This window comes from Tamandua tetradactyla, chromosome 4 (genome assembly GCF_023851605.1).
Source record: "Tamandua tetradactyla isolate mTamTet1 chromosome 4, mTamTet1.pri, whole genome shotgun sequence".
NCBI classification, from domain to species: domain Eukaryota; kingdom Metazoa; phylum Chordata; class Mammalia; order Pilosa; family Myrmecophagidae; genus Tamandua; species Tamandua tetradactyla.
In genome coordinates, this window is record NC_135330.1 from 7954405 (window position 1) to 7968635 (window position 14231).

Here is a 14231-nt window from a genome sequence, read left to right on the forward strand (position 1 = left end):
TCGTGCAGGGCCCGGGGGTCCCGCCGCGCCCCGCCCCGGGGCTGCCCTGAGCCCCCCCACTCCCTCCTCCCCGCCCACCGCGGCGAACAATGGACCTGCGGAGTGACCGAGAGACAGGCCCGGCTAGAAGAAATACGAACTTTAATGAGGATTATTTCCCTTTGGTATAAGTGAAACCCGTGAAAACATCCACACACGAAAAGGAGGCGAGAATTAAAAGTCAACTCTCCCGTATGCACGAGGCCTAAGAGAAGGGGCAGGGCCGTCTTCTCCGTCTCGGTGGCCAGGCTTAGTGCAGCGCCAAAAGTAAAAGGTGCTCAATAAATCAACACAGGTTTTAATGCTCCCCTCGTGAAACCTTTTTCAGCCATACTTCTACCTCCCAGCCTCGATGTAAGAGGCTCCGTTTTTCTAGCCCTACCCCTCTCTGCCTCGGATCGCTCCTGTAAAAAAAATTAATGCTGCCGATCCCAATTCCCTCACGGGATAGGGTGAGGAAAATGCCAATAATTGTAAAAGGGCTTTGAAAAGTCAAAGAAGTGATGTATAAACGTAATCAATTATCATTTTGTGCTCCAAGAACAAGCCATAGAAAACAAAATTAAAAAATAAATCTACAGCCTTAAAATACATGTATATAAAATAAAAAATAAAAGCAGTTCCACATCTAGAAATGATATTAGGGATTGTCTACTGCTTTAGAGTCTCAAAGGCCCTGTTCCCTGCTCTGTAAAACTCTCTTGGGAGAGTTAATTTTACAGGAGGCCCAAATTCAGCCCTGCCCCCCAGCACCACCCCAGCCACGGAGGCAGGGCAGAGGCTACAGGGGGAACGGTTGCACTTTGGCTGTAGAGTATAACATGCATGCGACATGGTGGGGTGGGGCTTACAAAGTCATATACAGACCCCTTCTGTGAGGGGCCCCGGCCAGGAGGCACTGAGGGAGGGAGGAGTCCATCTCCCCCCTGGCCGGGAGGGGGGCTCTGGGGCAGTCTCTAAGGGTATACATCCCCCATGGAAAGGGGGCAGGTGGCACTCCTCCTCTGTTCTCCCAACCTAAACTGGAGGAGGTGCTGAACAAAGACAGGAGAGGGTCTCAAAAGCCAACGTGTCAGGACCCCTGTCCTTGACCTCAGGGGCCCAAGAAGAACTCTTTGCATAAAATATATTCAGACCTAGGAGATGGTCAAAGGCACAAAGTTTCAACACTGGGGGGAGGGAGGGGGTTTGGGAGGGGCCTGGGGCATATCCTGAGCCTAGGGGTAGACCCAAGTTGTGATTCATTCCCTCTTCCCTGGAAGGGTGATTGCTTCACTGGGCCTATCACCACAGAACGTTCTTGAGGCACTGTCCAGGCCTCAAGAATCCACCTTCTTGGCGAAGAGGGTATCAGGTTGGCACAGACAAGGCCCAGGGAAGGGAGCCACTCTGTACATTAACGCTTTGGTGAGGTTTGAGGAGAAGCAAGATTCCACCCCAATCTCATGACTCAAACCCTCTCACTCAGCCGGATGCCGAACCACGTGTCCACACCACTCCCAGCTCCAACACAAGATCCAGCCCTCAGAACACTCCTGAGAGCCAGGGAATAAAGTGGATGGGGCCAGAGGGTGTCTCCTGGGAGAGGGCACTGGGAAGGATCACAGTTTCCGCTCCACAGGCTGCTGGAGGCAGAGTTCGCTGCCTGCAGAGATGATGGGCAAGTGATTGTCCATGTGGTAGCTGATGAGGTGACTGACGCTCTCAAAGCGGTGATCCTTTGTTCGAACCTGGGAAGGTCCGAAAAGAGAGGGACAATTCAGGTAGAGTGTCATAAGAGGACCTCAGCCTCCAAGGTCAAGGGAGCTGGAATATTCAAGAGGGTTGAAAAAGGGGAAAAAAAATGGCATGGGGGTGGGGAGGTGGGGAGGTAGCACTTGGGGAGCTGTCAGTCCTGATAAGTGAGGCCTCTCTAGAAAGGGGCTCGACAAGGCATGGGAATGGGCAGGGCAGTGAACTGGGGAAAGGCAGAAGGGATGCCAGCCCAGGAACCGTGAAACTGAGGGATAGCTACTCCATCCTTGCCCTGGAGGAAGCTGGCCTGTCTCGAGAAGATACACCGTGCAAAAAAGGATGTGTAAGGGAGGCTGAGATTGCTATAACAGAGAGAATAAAATTGTGAGGGGAAGCCGGGGCAGTACAGATAGGAAAAAGGGCACTGCCCTGAGTCCAGAGTCTAGGGAAGCTGGGGAGGGCCCTGGCTCCACTTGTAAGGGATGAGGGGTCTGGCCTCTAATCATCTGCCCACCAAGTACAACTCCAGAATGGTCTCATCTGTCAAAAGAGGGGCCCAGATGAGATGAGCACTCAGGCCCCCTTCTAGCTCTGATGGGCTTTAGGTTCAGGGATTTGAGGATTAGCCAGGGCTGGAAGGAATACAGCTTAGTTTTAGGGAGGAGAAAACTGGGAACGCTAAATCTCTGGAGAAGGGTCACCAAGGCACCTTTTAAGAGCAGGGGAGACCCGTACAGAGCTTCCCGGATGGGAAAGTCTAGGAAGCAATGCATAAAGGAACAGAGCTGCACTGCAGAGTACTGTATCTTTCTTTCTGCAACCCCTCTCCCCCCACCTCTGCCACACTCACCACCCCCTCAGGGTCCACCAGCAGCAGGTGCTTGGGCTGCCCACTCTGCAGCCCGGTGAGCACATACTGGCCAGGGGTAGTCGTGCTCTCCCGCACCAGGAAGTCCCCATTGAGCTGCAGCAGCGCCTCAGCTTCCCGCCGGCTCAGCTTCCCGTGGAACCAGGGCTCCCCGCGGAGCTGCTCGGCCATGGACAACGTCTGGGGAGGTGGAGGCACCCGAAGGGCATCTTCAAACGGCTCTGAGGGTGCAGAGAGAGGGTAGGAGAGGCAGCCTATACGCTCCTCACCCAGGACCCAGAACTTAGGAGAAGGCCAGGAAGGAAACGGCAGATGGACGAACCAAGAAGGAAATGGGGATGCAGAAAGGAAAGAGGAGCACTCACTCATGTCAAAGAGGTCACGGGGTGTGCTGCCATTGATGGCAGGATTGAGGGGCCCGGCCCCGCCCCCTGCTTGCCGAGCCTTGTCTAGGTTCTGTACATTGACATAGGAGGGGTCATCAAAGAGCTCTCTGCCTGCTGAAGACAGGGAAACTTTACAGTGAGCCTAGCCCTGCCCCCTGTGCCCCAGCTCCGCCCACCTCAGCTCCCTTCAGACCTGGGCAGGGTGGCAGAGGTGGCATCTGCTTGCGGACTTCTGGGTCTCCCCCCGCAGGCTGCCCCACTGGCTGCAGGGACAAAAATCAGATAAGAGCAGGGACCCTCCCGCCCAGGGCCCCGCCCACCGCCATCCAAGCAACCTACCAGCGTGGCCCCCAGATGGCTGGGGGTCTGGGCACTGGGTGGAGCTGGTCGAGCAGCGCCCAGCGTGGCTCCCTCCCGAAGCCTCACGTCTACCACGCCCCCAAGAGGGGGCTCCTTCCCCGGGAAGTCATTATAGTACTGGTGATCAGGTGGCTCTTCTTCTTCCTCATCCCAAGCTGAGCCATCGAAGCCAGCCATCCTGAGAAGCAGGCCAGAGTGAGGGGCGAGGGCATGAACGAGGAGGGGGTGGGGGGGGGGCGGGCAATGAATGGGCAGGAACAGGACAGGGGCCACGTACTGGGCACTCAGCACTTGTTAAACCCAAGGCTGGAGTTTTACGTGCACAATCATTTCATCCTCCCCACAACCCTGAAGACGGGGTTATTTTTCTTTCTATAATTTTACACATAAGGAAAATGAGGCTCAGAGAGGTGAAAGGATTTGCTCAAGGTCAAACAACTAAAACCTGAGACTTAAATATAACTTTGAATTTAAAACACATGCCCTATTACTGTGCCATCTCCCAAGGGGAAAGCGAAGCACCAAATAGCGGGGAGGGGCTCAGAATCTTGTAACCTTCTCTAAAGACTCAATAGCTTCTGGTCCTATTGCTTAGCCCTCAAGGCCCGCGGTGGGAAAAGTGGGGGAAAAATAGAAATCTTCCTTCACCCTTATTCTTGACAGCTTTTAGGGGCAGGAAAAGGCAAAACAAAGGATGGGAAAATGGGCAAAAAAGAGAGAAGAACCAGAAACAAAGAGGCTTGGACTAGAAGAGCCCACCTAGCCAGGGAAGGCTGTGCAGCCTGGAGGTCCTAGAAAACGGTTCCAGAGAGGGCACACATAAGAACAGGCTCTGCACCAGGCAGGGCCTCAAAAGCCTTTCCTGACGGGCCACAGGAAACTGAAGAATAGCAGGAAGTGGGAAGCAGGGGCACATGGGTTATTTCCTTCCCTGAACGACTTTCCCAGCTCAGTTTCTGGAGCCCCAGAGTGGCCCCCACCCCGTTCTCGCACTCACCTGTCATGAGGGGTGACGAGTCTGGGTGGGTTCCTGAGGTACTGTTTAAAGCGCAGCTCGAAGGCCTGGCCAATGGTGCTGATGACGTCCTGGGCAAGCCCTTCAGGACACTCCAGGATGTGGCAGGCTGAGGGCACAGGAGACGCTGTCCGTGAGCTCTGAGGCAGGGGCTGCCAGGAGGAGGGGAGGACAGAGGCCCGCGCCCCCTCGGCAGGAGTCCCCACTCAGCTCCACTCGCTCAGGCAGGGAATGATGACGCCCCAGCCCGGCCCTGCCCGCCGGCCCCCAGTGCCCCCGCTGCGCCTCACCTCGCTGATTCACGGGGTCTTTGGCAACGTAGGCGACATACTCAGCTGTGTCCTGCAGAGGAGGGTCAGAAGGGCCAGTGAGCAAAACCTGATGCCCCTACCTCACTCTTGACCCCTAAAACCTGGTCCTTTCCAGATATCTCCTCAATCCTAGCACCCCCAGTTCTCTTGCCAGGGTCCTCCCAATGCCCAGCCCCTTATTTGTCTCCCAGCATCTTCACTCGACCCCCAACTCACCGGGTCCCCGCCGGACGCAAACGAGATGGACTGCATGTGGTGGTTGGCGATGATCTGAGGGCCGGGGCAGGAGACGGAGAAGGAAGGGAACGAGGTATGGCAGGCGACCTCAGGGCCCATCTGGGTGCCCACAACCCCCCACCCACCCCCCGGGTCAGAACTCTGGAGTCCCAGTTTCATCCTCTTAGCTTCTTACCTATGTCTGCAAAACTTCCTCATTCTTTACTGTCTCTCTGTTCCCAAGCCCTCACTCCTAACCAGATCCCCCCTTAGCGCTCCCATCAGAAGGGGTCCCCCTGCCCTCACCCACCACCAACCTGCTTGCAGTCTGCAGCCATGAGGTTGAGGCTGCTGGTGGAGATGGTGAGAGTGATTGGCATGCCGGCAAACTTCAGGTTACTCCTGCCCAGGATGGAACTGAGCGGGCGGCTACAGGGCTGAGGAAAGGCCCAGAGATTTCAGAAGCTGAGGATTCCCAAGACCAGGAAACCACACTCCTGCCTTTTGGTCTCCTCTCCACAAGCCCCACACCTGCCTTCCCCCTACCCCTCCACACTTCCCAGGAGCATCCCTAGCGCCATCGGGTACCTTTCTCCGCCTTGTCGCCCCCTTCGCACCCGGCACAGCCTCACACACCAGGCTGATGGCTTCCCTGGGGAAAGAGGGGTCCTCAGGCCCAGGGCCTGCCTCCCGCTTGACTGGGGCTGCCCGAGGGCTGGGGGAGGGGAAGGCCACGCCAGACGCCCAGGGTACTCCAGGCTCTTTGTCGTGGCAGATTGAATTAAGGGCCTTTAATATTTGATGACAGTGAGCGGCCACCTCCTGGCTGACTGGGTTAGGCCCTCAATGGGCACGGCCCCACCCCTCCCAGCCACCAAATGTCCCGTTCCCTTCCCAAAGGCAGCAGCACCTTTCATCTACCCCATGTCCCCCCCCCAGCTTAAACTCTGCCTCTGTCACCTCCCTCACAACTCAGGCTGGACAGGTAAGGAGGATCCAGACCGGAGTCTCCCCTCTGGATTCAGATTGAGGCTTACCCCCTAACTTTCTCTCAATGCCCTTCACCACCCAACGATGAGCCACCTTGAGCACTCCCACCAAGTGACCTGTCCCCTCCCGCACTTTCCCACAGCCTCCCTGGCCCAGGGTTCCGGTCACCTGGCCCCTCCCGACTCACCTGGTGACCTGAGTCCGGGTGTTGAAGTCCAGGGCGCGCATCGACTGCAGGACCTCCACGCAGCCCATGTACTGAAGGGAGCAGGGGAGGAGGACAAGTCAGTTGCCTCCCCCACCCCCTTCACAAAGGGCCCCAGGACTTGCCCCTACGTGGTCCCTAAAGGAAGTAAAGACATGGAAGTGCTGCCCACGGACTTCGGCTTTATCCCACAACGTTCAGACAACAGGGCGGAAAGAAAGGGCGAGCCAGGCGGACCTCATGCATCTGGGAAGAGAATTTGGAGGGGAGTGACAGGCAAGGGATGGGGTGGAGACAAAGGAGTGACATCTTCTGGAAGAGGGAGGAGACTGGAGGGGAGAATCGAGGCTCCTTCCCACACCTACTAAGGGCCCCCCATGTGCTGGGCATTGTGCTAAGCATGGCAGGGTAGGGGTTGGGGAGTCAAGAGAAAGGGCCCTAGGGAGACCTGGAAGGAAGCAGCTACAGAAACGGAGAAGGGGCAAGAAAGGTGTAAGAAAGGAAAGCAGACACAGGAACAGAGCCCTCAAGGAAGGGGTTATTGGGGAATGGCAGGAAAAGAGATTCCAGCGAAGCAGGAATAAGCAGAGAAACTGGAATGGGTCTGGGAGGGAGGAGAAGGGAGGATGTTCACTCACCCGAACCAAGTAGGAAACCCCAGGTCCCATGACTTTGTCGTTGGGATGCAGCCAGCCCCGCGTGGGCTTATTGACAAAGCTCCCGTGGCGGGTCCACTCCTCGCCCCCCAGCTGGCCCCCTTCCACCCGAGTCCTGCGCCCGCCGCCTCCACTCAGCTTGTTCATGTCCTGGAGGAGGGGCAGGGGGCCTGAGTCTGGAATGGCTGCCCCTACGATCCCCTCCCCATCCTCAGCTGCCCTTTCTGGCTCCCCCCTCGGTCCCAGGCGCCCCCCAGCCGGGTTGGCCAGCTTCAGGTTGCTCATCCGGGGAAAGAAGGAGCACAGGGTGGTGGGACTATCGTCCACAGGCAAAGGTGGCAGGATGGGTCCCAAGGACGAGGCTGAAGGGGAAGGCAGCTCCTCCGGGGGCGAGGACCCTGAAGCCCCCTCCTCCAGCGATGACAGAGACTCATTCCGAAGTGGGTTGTACTTGGGCTTAGGGGGCAAGAGATCCATGGCTGGGGTGCGAAGGGGGCTGCTGCCCAGCCCGGCCCCCCTGCCAGTCAGGGCAAGGGGGCCAGGCAAGGGGCATCCCAGGCCCTTAGCCTGGTGAGACCGCTATGGTCTAAGAGTCCCAGGAGTCCTGGAGGGAGAGGGATAGGCGGCTTTTGCTCCCCCAGCTCAGACCCAGACAGTTTCAGGGCCCATCCCCGCCCAACGTGGAGCCTCTCTTCTGGCGAGAAGAGAACAGGCTGGACCCAGAGCTGCCTGGCTCCTCCCCAGGGGCGGGAGCAAAGAGGAGAGACCAATCGCGAGGACAGTGCTGACTCACAGGCTCAGAGGGGCTGAGCCCCCACCGCAGCCCCGACTTAGAACCCTTGCAGGAGTAGAGATATCTAAGCCCCTTCTCCCGACCCCACCAGAGAGGAGTAAAGTGCGGGTTGTGGGCTAAAGGGAAAGATGGAGAAGTGGGAAGGAAAGGAGGGAAATGAGAGCATGTCTGGATCAGTCCAAACAGGACATGGGCAGGCCAGGGGGTGCAGGAAGCCAGGATGGGAGGGTGGGGGGTAGCAATGAGAGAGGAAACAGAGGCAGCTGAGGGTGGGATCCCTGAGCTCAGCACTTCCCTTCTAGTCCTGGTTGAATGCTCACATTCCCCCATCCTCCAACCCCGGCCACCTCCCCACCACTACCACACACAGTCAAGGTGGCCCCAGGGAGCCTGAGCCATTAGCTTTCTCTGCCACAACAGCTGGGGACTGGAGCTAGAAAAATGGGGAAGGGAAAGAAGTGGTCCCAGTGGATGCACAGAGGGGCCAAGAGGAAAGGCAAAACTGGTGAAGTGAAGGGGATAAAGCTGGAGGTGACAGCTGGAACAAGAGGACAGGCTAGTCGAGCCTTGTTTCCTATGCATGGCACCTACATGCCAGGCACAGTCCTGCCCCTCTTCCCACAGGCTAGTCAGCAAAGAATGCTGTCAAGGCTAAGAACTGAGAGCCAGAGCACTAACTTGAAAGTCAACTCCCTGGATCCATCAGGTGTACTCCTGTACCCCTCCTCCCCCCCACCCCCAGCAGTAACTGGGGAAGGGGCAGGGGTTCATCATAGAGCACAGTGTCCTCCACACCAGGGGACGGATGGGAGAGTGGATCAGTTTTCCAAGTGAAATGGGAGCTATGGGCCACTAAAGGACAGAAAAAGTAGAAGACAGATTTGTCTTAAAATCTACAGAAAAAAAAGGAGGCCAGAAGAAGACAGGCTGAGGCTGGACACAAGGAAGTCTCAAACCCATTCCTTCCACCCACAGCTTCTCACCACAACTGTGCTTAAGGGAGCAACAGAGTAACTTAGGAAGCCACCAAAAAACAAGAAGTAAAAGACACATACCCCCAGCTCACCTTGGAATTACCCTAACCTGAAATTTACTTCAGAGGGTAAAAAAATGATCAACAATATTAGCACTTAAAACATGTGAGACACTGTGCTAAACTCTTTCACCTCCCATTAGCCCTCATCCCAGGAGAGTTTGTCACCCCAGCCACCACTCCAGAGAAAGAATTCTATCACTCCGTCTCCTAAGACCTCAGCTCTCAGGTCTAGAGAAAATGAAGAAGGGATTCCTCAGACTCACACATTCAACACACAGTAGGATATCCTCATCTTTCAAGACAGCCATTCTGTGGCTGCCAGAGGTCGGGAGCAACCAACAGGTGTGGGCATTTGGAAGAAAAGAAAGAGGAACTTTGGCTCTAAATTTGCATAGAAAGAAAGAAAAATGCCTACTGGGAGCCCAGGTGGTTGGGTGTGGGGACGTTGTGTCTGGCTTCTCAGCCCAGCAGGGAGGAGGCAAGCTGGGAGGAAAGTAGCAGGAAATGGTGAAAGCCTCAGGAATGTTTCCAGCCGGGAAGGCTAGGCAAGCGGGACCAGGAGGAATGCCCAGACAAGAACTCCGGCTAGGGGGAGGGGAAGAGCCAGAGAAGTGGTGGGAACCGAGGAGTCCCTTAAAATAATCAACCACCACCAGGTAAACTGCTCTCAGCCCCCACTCCAAACCCGCATTCTCAGGTGACAGAAAACCCTCACTCCCGTCACACCCACACGCTGCACACCACTGAATCCACAGCCCTCCCCAGCTCGCGAAGTGCAGGTTATGACATTCAGCTCTTCCTGGGGTGGAGTCGGTCCTGGAAAGAGAAACTAAAGGAGTGGGGCTTGGCATCTACAAGCAAATCTCTGTCCTACTCTCGTACCAGACCCCAAGTCCCTCTTCAAGTCGGTCCACCACTGGAAGGGGGTGAGGGGCTGCCTCTCTTACTCCTCGGACGAAAGATGGGAACTTGTCTTCCCACTCAGTGGGGCATGAGAGAGCTCAGGAAAGCTGAGTCCAAAGCTCAGAAGACAGAAAGGGAGGGGAAATGTAAGTATTAATGTACAGCGTCTGGAATCAAAGACAAAGCCTCTGAGGTGGTGACCTGGGTCCTACAGGAATAAAGTTCCTGTGGGGGCGTGGCCCCTAAAATGCGTGCAGCAGATACTACCGAGAGCCAAGGTTTCTACACCATCAAACGCAGATTAAGGGAGAGGTGTGGCTTCTGGAGGGGTGGAGCCCCTAGAGAGGCGTGGCTTCAATTAATTCGAATAGTTCCTGGAGGGGCAGGGCTCGGCCCTTCTGGGAGATAGGTCTTTTGACAGACAGAGTTAGCGGAGAATCGTCCAGAGGAGGCGGAAGTTCAGACAGTTGAAAGGACAAACGAAGGGTTTCTAGTAGTAGGGATTGGAAGCATGTCTGGGGGTGGGACTTCCAATAAAGCTGGCGACAGGGTGGGGTCAGGAACAATAGATGGAAAACAAATCGGGGTTCGGGGAGCCCCCCCTGAAGTTGAGAGGTGGGACTTCCGGGAAGGGGGTCTTAGGGGGCGGGACTTGAAAGGGGAGACCGGAAGTGGGGTCCCGGGAGAGGGGTTCCGGGGTGGAGGTGTGGGTCACCTAAGAAGAAAAGAAGTCAAGACTCACCAGGGCCTCATGGAGTCTCCGCACCGCACCGCGGGCCGATGTGGTTCCGGATTACGCCACACTGCCTCTCTAGGTCGCCGCTCCAACTTTCTCCCCGGGCCAGGCCTCCCTGGAGAAACTTTATTGCACCTACTTCCGGCCTCACTAACCCCTGACCCTCTACCTCACTGTCTCTCCTTCGCCCCGCCCACTTTCGTAAATCAGCCAATAGCAGTGCGAGAGCGAGCACAAGCGCAGCGATAGCCAATAGGAGGCCTATTTTTGTCCCACGCTCGTTCTAGAGAAACGTAGGATACTGCGCTCCAATAAAGACTCGAGGAGAAGAAATCTAAGCCAATCAGAGGCTTGAAGGTGGAGCTGTCCCGCCTTGAGCCAAACAAGCCAATAGGAAGTGCGGGCGGTGTGTTTGAAAGCGAGGCCAAGGAGGGTGGGAGCGCGTGCTGCTGGGAGTTGTTTGGAGCTTGGCTGCGCCGGGCTGGGGGCCCTCAGTCAGAGCCATCATGTCGCACAAACAAATTTACTATTCGGACAAATACGACGACGAGGAGTTCGAGTACCGGTTAGTGCCGGCGCGGGGGCCGTAACGTGGTCGTGAGCCTTGACAAGTGAGAACACGAGGCGTTAGTAATGAGAACTGAGGCGACAGATTCGGCGCATGCGCTGGGGTTTAACGGGAGTGCTGTGAGAGCGTGGAGGGCGTGAAGCGCATGCGCAACGCGTCGGGCGCGCTCGGGAACAGATAAATTGGTTGCGAATTTGGACTCTTGAGAGGAGGCGTGGCTTAGAGTGTGTGTTTCGGTCCCTGACCTCCCAACCCCCCATCACCTTTGCAGGTTTCTGGAGTATTCTCTCAACTTTGTTGGGCAAACCGTCTAGGACCAGAATGCCTGCGGGGAGAAGTTGGCAAAAGCGGAATTGGAGGTTTTCTAGTGTCCTCAATGTGAGGAGAGGCCTGAGAGGGTCCAAATCTGGCTTATTTTGGAAGGGGGCTGCGAGGTGGAACAAATTGGCTAAGAGAAAAGGTTTAAGATGAGTCTAATAAAAACTTTAGATATTTGAAGGGCATCTGTTCAGGAAACAATTACGAGTACTTACAGGTTTCAGGTGTCCTGCTAAGATGCAAGGTTAATATAAGACGTTGTCTCTGCATTCAATGAACTTAAAATCTGTGGAAGATACACTTATATGATATGATAGAGATGTGTACAGGGTGTGGTGGGATTTATAAAACCAGCCAAGGAAATTGGTAGGTCTGGGAACGCTTCCTCGAGAAAACTGCCTGAGATGGACTCAAGGAAAAGATTAGGAAGGAGAAAGTGCCTCAGAATCAAGTTGCTGGTTAGTCGTCTACCACGGTTGGCAAAGAAGGAATCCCTGGATTGTATGCACAGTTAAGATTTGATAAATCCATAATTCTAGATTGGAAAATGAGGAAAGACAGAGGATTCTACAATTGTTAACATTCTACTAATCTGTATTAATTGTAATAATTAAGACAACTTTCTGTTTGCATATTGTCTCAATTGGAGAGTATAAAATGGAAACTTGCTTTTTGTCTTGTCTCTTCACCTGGCCTAATGCCTGGCTCTGAGTATACTTTGGAAAATTCTGTGTGTGTTGACAAATAACCATTTTCATGCTAGGTCCTTGGTAAAACAACCCCAAGCCCTTCTCGGATGCAATTAACTTTCTTTTCCTCAGCTAAACACCTCTACATCTGAACTAAACTAACTGAAACTAGATACTTATAACATCTTTGCAGGGAGAAGTCACTAGTTTCATCCTTTGGGAGATGTAACTCTTAGCTTGGCAAAGGTAATTTGGTTTAAGAGGTTTTTGTTAAATTATGTACTGAAGCCAAACTTTGTGGCAGAAGCTTGTTAGAATGTAAGCTATTTTCAGACATCTACACTAGAATTATCTCTGGGAAAAAACCTCTTACTAGCACAGAGGGAGCATTTAGTACATTTTCACTGAACATAATGAAGTCTACCCAGGTTAGCCTGGTTCAAGCTCAGAGTAATAATTTTTCTGTCATGAAAAGAGATTTTTCCCTGGCTAGGGAAGCATGGAGTTTCCCAAAAGAAGTCTCATGGCATATCCTTATTTCAGAATAAGGAAAATGATTTGGAATAGACTTTAAAAGATAAGATATTTCCATTTCACTCTTTGTGGTGGCTTTTCTACACAGCAATACATAATGGGCCTTTCTGCTCCACAAAATTGCTCTCCCTTTACCAAACCTGTTCAAAACCCAACTTAATTATTAATGTTTGTTGTGGGGCTTTCATTATGTTATGGGTAATCAATGAGAAGACTGTAAGCATGATGAAGGCAGGGACAATGTATCAGTACGTGAGACTTAAGTGCTCATCCATTTAAATTATTTATAAGGTACTTTTGTGAGGATTTACCTAACTTAGGCTGGATTCATAGCTGGCCCTAGCCCTCTATATACAATAAGGAATGTATAAACTCCTGACTTCAGAAACTGGTTTCTCTTTTCTCTCCTCTCTTGGCTTTGTTTGCAGGCACTTGTTTTAACAGACTGTTCACAGTGCTGACACAAATTCCCTGCCTTCCCTTGTTTCTCTTACAGGCATGTCATGTTGCCCAAGGACATAGCCAAGCTGGTCCCTAAAACCCATTTGATGTCTGAATCGGAATGGAGGAATCTTGGTGTTCAGCAAAGTCAGGGATGGGTCCATTATATGATCCATGAACCAGGTCAGTGGAACAGCTAAAAGCATCTGTATAGGGCTGGTACACTGAGAGAACGAAGGAATAGTAAGTGTGCTGCCCAAAGAAATGGGGGAAGGAGAGCATGATTTACTGGCTCTTTCCCCTCCATCACCTATCTAGAAAAACTAGAGTGACCAAAAATAAAAATAAGAGTAAAATATCCATGAAGTTCAGAGACAACCTGTCACTGAAGAAATCTCCTTTTAATTTTTAATTCATTCAACAGAGAATACTCTTTAAGGCCAGCTATACCCTGGTAGAGGTTATGGCCCTGTTTCATTCTCCACTAGAAAGCCGATTTTTGGATGTGTTCCAAATAAGCCAAGAAAAATATATTTGTTGATAAGACACCAGACACCCAGCTGCCAGGCAAAACTAATAAGGGACATCCCAGGGCTGTACAAACACAGCAAAAGGATTATTAACCATTCTGTACTTGGCAGAATTGCCTCTGGGTCTGCTTCTAGAGCCATATGCTTAAATCTTAATTTAGTTAAAGATCTAAGTGGGTGAAAGCTGGGAGGTGGCCATGGGACAGCATGAGATAAACTAAGTTGTGCACAGAATGGTATAAACTTGTCTCTTAAGATTTCACCCCTCTTTCAGAACCTCACATTTTACTGTTCCGGAGGCCACTACCCAAGAAGCCAAAGAAATGAAGATAGGACACGATTTTTCAACCTCAAGCTACACACAGCTGTCCTTACTTGCTAACATCTTTCTGATAATGTTGCCTTCTTGTTTCTCACTTTGATATTTAAAGGATATTCAATAGACTGCTTGAATGTGCTGGTGACTGCTTTGCCTCTTGAGCAGAGCCAACACCACCTCTACCCAGCGAGATGAGTGCTCTTTGGGCCGTAGCCTCAGCTAAGTGTGACCCCAGATGCCATGGTGGGCTCTATATCCAGCAGAACACACCTGGCAGATGGAGGGAGCATCTGAGAATAAGACCCATGGCTCAGTTACAGGGATTGTGTAAACTTGGTGTTTTGTTTTTTTCCTGCCGGGTGTTGTATGTATGGTGACTTGTGGCTTTATGTTTCAATGTATTGGAAACTTTCCATTTTATTCAGGAAGTCTGTTCCATGTTAAAACCCTTGATTAAAGAGGAAGTTTTTATAATCCAATTCTAATTGAAAGGTTTTTTTCCCCCACCACTGTCAGGGTGAGCATCACATTCAGTATCATGTTCTAATTATCTGCCGTTCAGTTAGATAATGAAGCTAGGCTCT

General features: G+C 52.8%; 2 protein-coding genes across 6 annotated transcripts; one reads left to right on the top strand and one right to left on the bottom strand.

Annotated features, from left to right (window-relative positions):
* Positions 1 to 124: 124 nt before the first annotated feature.
* Positions 125 to 10442, bottom strand: SHC1 (SHC adaptor protein 1). Of its 5 annotated transcripts, none has more exons than XM_077156329.1 (13): positions 10255 to 10442; positions 6763 to 6930; positions 6107 to 6177; positions 5518 to 5581; positions 5247 to 5366; positions 4930 to 4983; positions 4693 to 4744; positions 4385 to 4511; positions 3367 to 3565; positions 3221 to 3290; positions 3007 to 3141; positions 2624 to 2862; positions 125 to 1769 (listed from the first exon to the last, which is right to left on the bottom strand). In XM_077156329.1, exons 2-13 carry the CDS (start codon positions 6925 to 6927, stop codon positions 1641 to 1643), a joined length of 1425 nt encoding a protein of 474 aa, XP_077012444.1. In that variant the 5' UTR covers positions 6928 to 6930; positions 10255 to 10442; the 3' UTR covers positions 125 to 1640. The 5 variants fall into 5 exon arrangements, with proteins under 5 accessions (XP_077012444.1, XP_077012441.1, XP_077012440.1 ...); XM_077156326.1 differs by lacking the exon at positions 10255 to 10442 and adding an exon at positions 8873 to 10206 and having other exon boundaries at positions 3007 to 3138; XM_077156325.1 differs by lacking the exon at positions 10255 to 10442 and adding an exon at positions 8873 to 10202.
* Positions 10443 to 10645: 203 nt separating this feature from the next.
* On the top strand, positions 10646 to 14121 carry CKS1B (CDC28 protein kinase regulatory subunit 1B). Its single transcript, XM_077156340.1, has 3 exons — positions 10646 to 10813; positions 12854 to 12981; positions 13603 to 14121. The coding sequence occupies exons 1-3, from the start codon at positions 10755 to 10757 to the stop codon at positions 13653 to 13655; spliced, it is 240 nt and encodes a 79-aa protein (XP_077012455.1). The 5' UTR covers positions 10646 to 10754; the 3' UTR covers positions 13656 to 14121.
* Positions 14122 to 14231: the final 110 nt, after the last annotated feature.

Bases quoted from the DNA above. Each gene is read 5' to 3' on its own strand.
- SHC1 (XM_077156325.1), bottom strand. From the start codon at position 9,460: ATGCCAAGCCCCACTCCTTTAGTTTCTCTTTCCAGGACCGACTCCACC. The intron at 4,512-4,692 runs GTGAGGCGCAGC...CTGTGCCCTCAG, and splicing joins AGACCCCGTGAATCAGCGAG to CCTGCCACATCCTGGAGTGT. The intron at 3,142-3,220 runs GTCTGAAGGGAG...CCCTGTCTTCAG, and splicing joins ACCTCTGCCACCCTGCCCAG to CAGGCAGAGAGCTCTTTGAT.
- CKS1B (XM_077156340.1), top strand. From the start codon at position 10,755: ATGTCGCACAAACAAATTTACTATTCGGACAAATACGACGACGAGGAG. The intron at 10,814-12,853 runs GTTAGTGCCGGC...TTTCTCTTACAG, and splicing joins GACGAGGAGTTCGAGTACCG to GCATGTCATGTTGCCCAAGG. The intron at 12,982-13,602 runs GTCAGTGGAACA...CCCCTCTTTCAG, and splicing joins TTATATGATCCATGAACCAG to AACCTCACATTTTACTGTTC.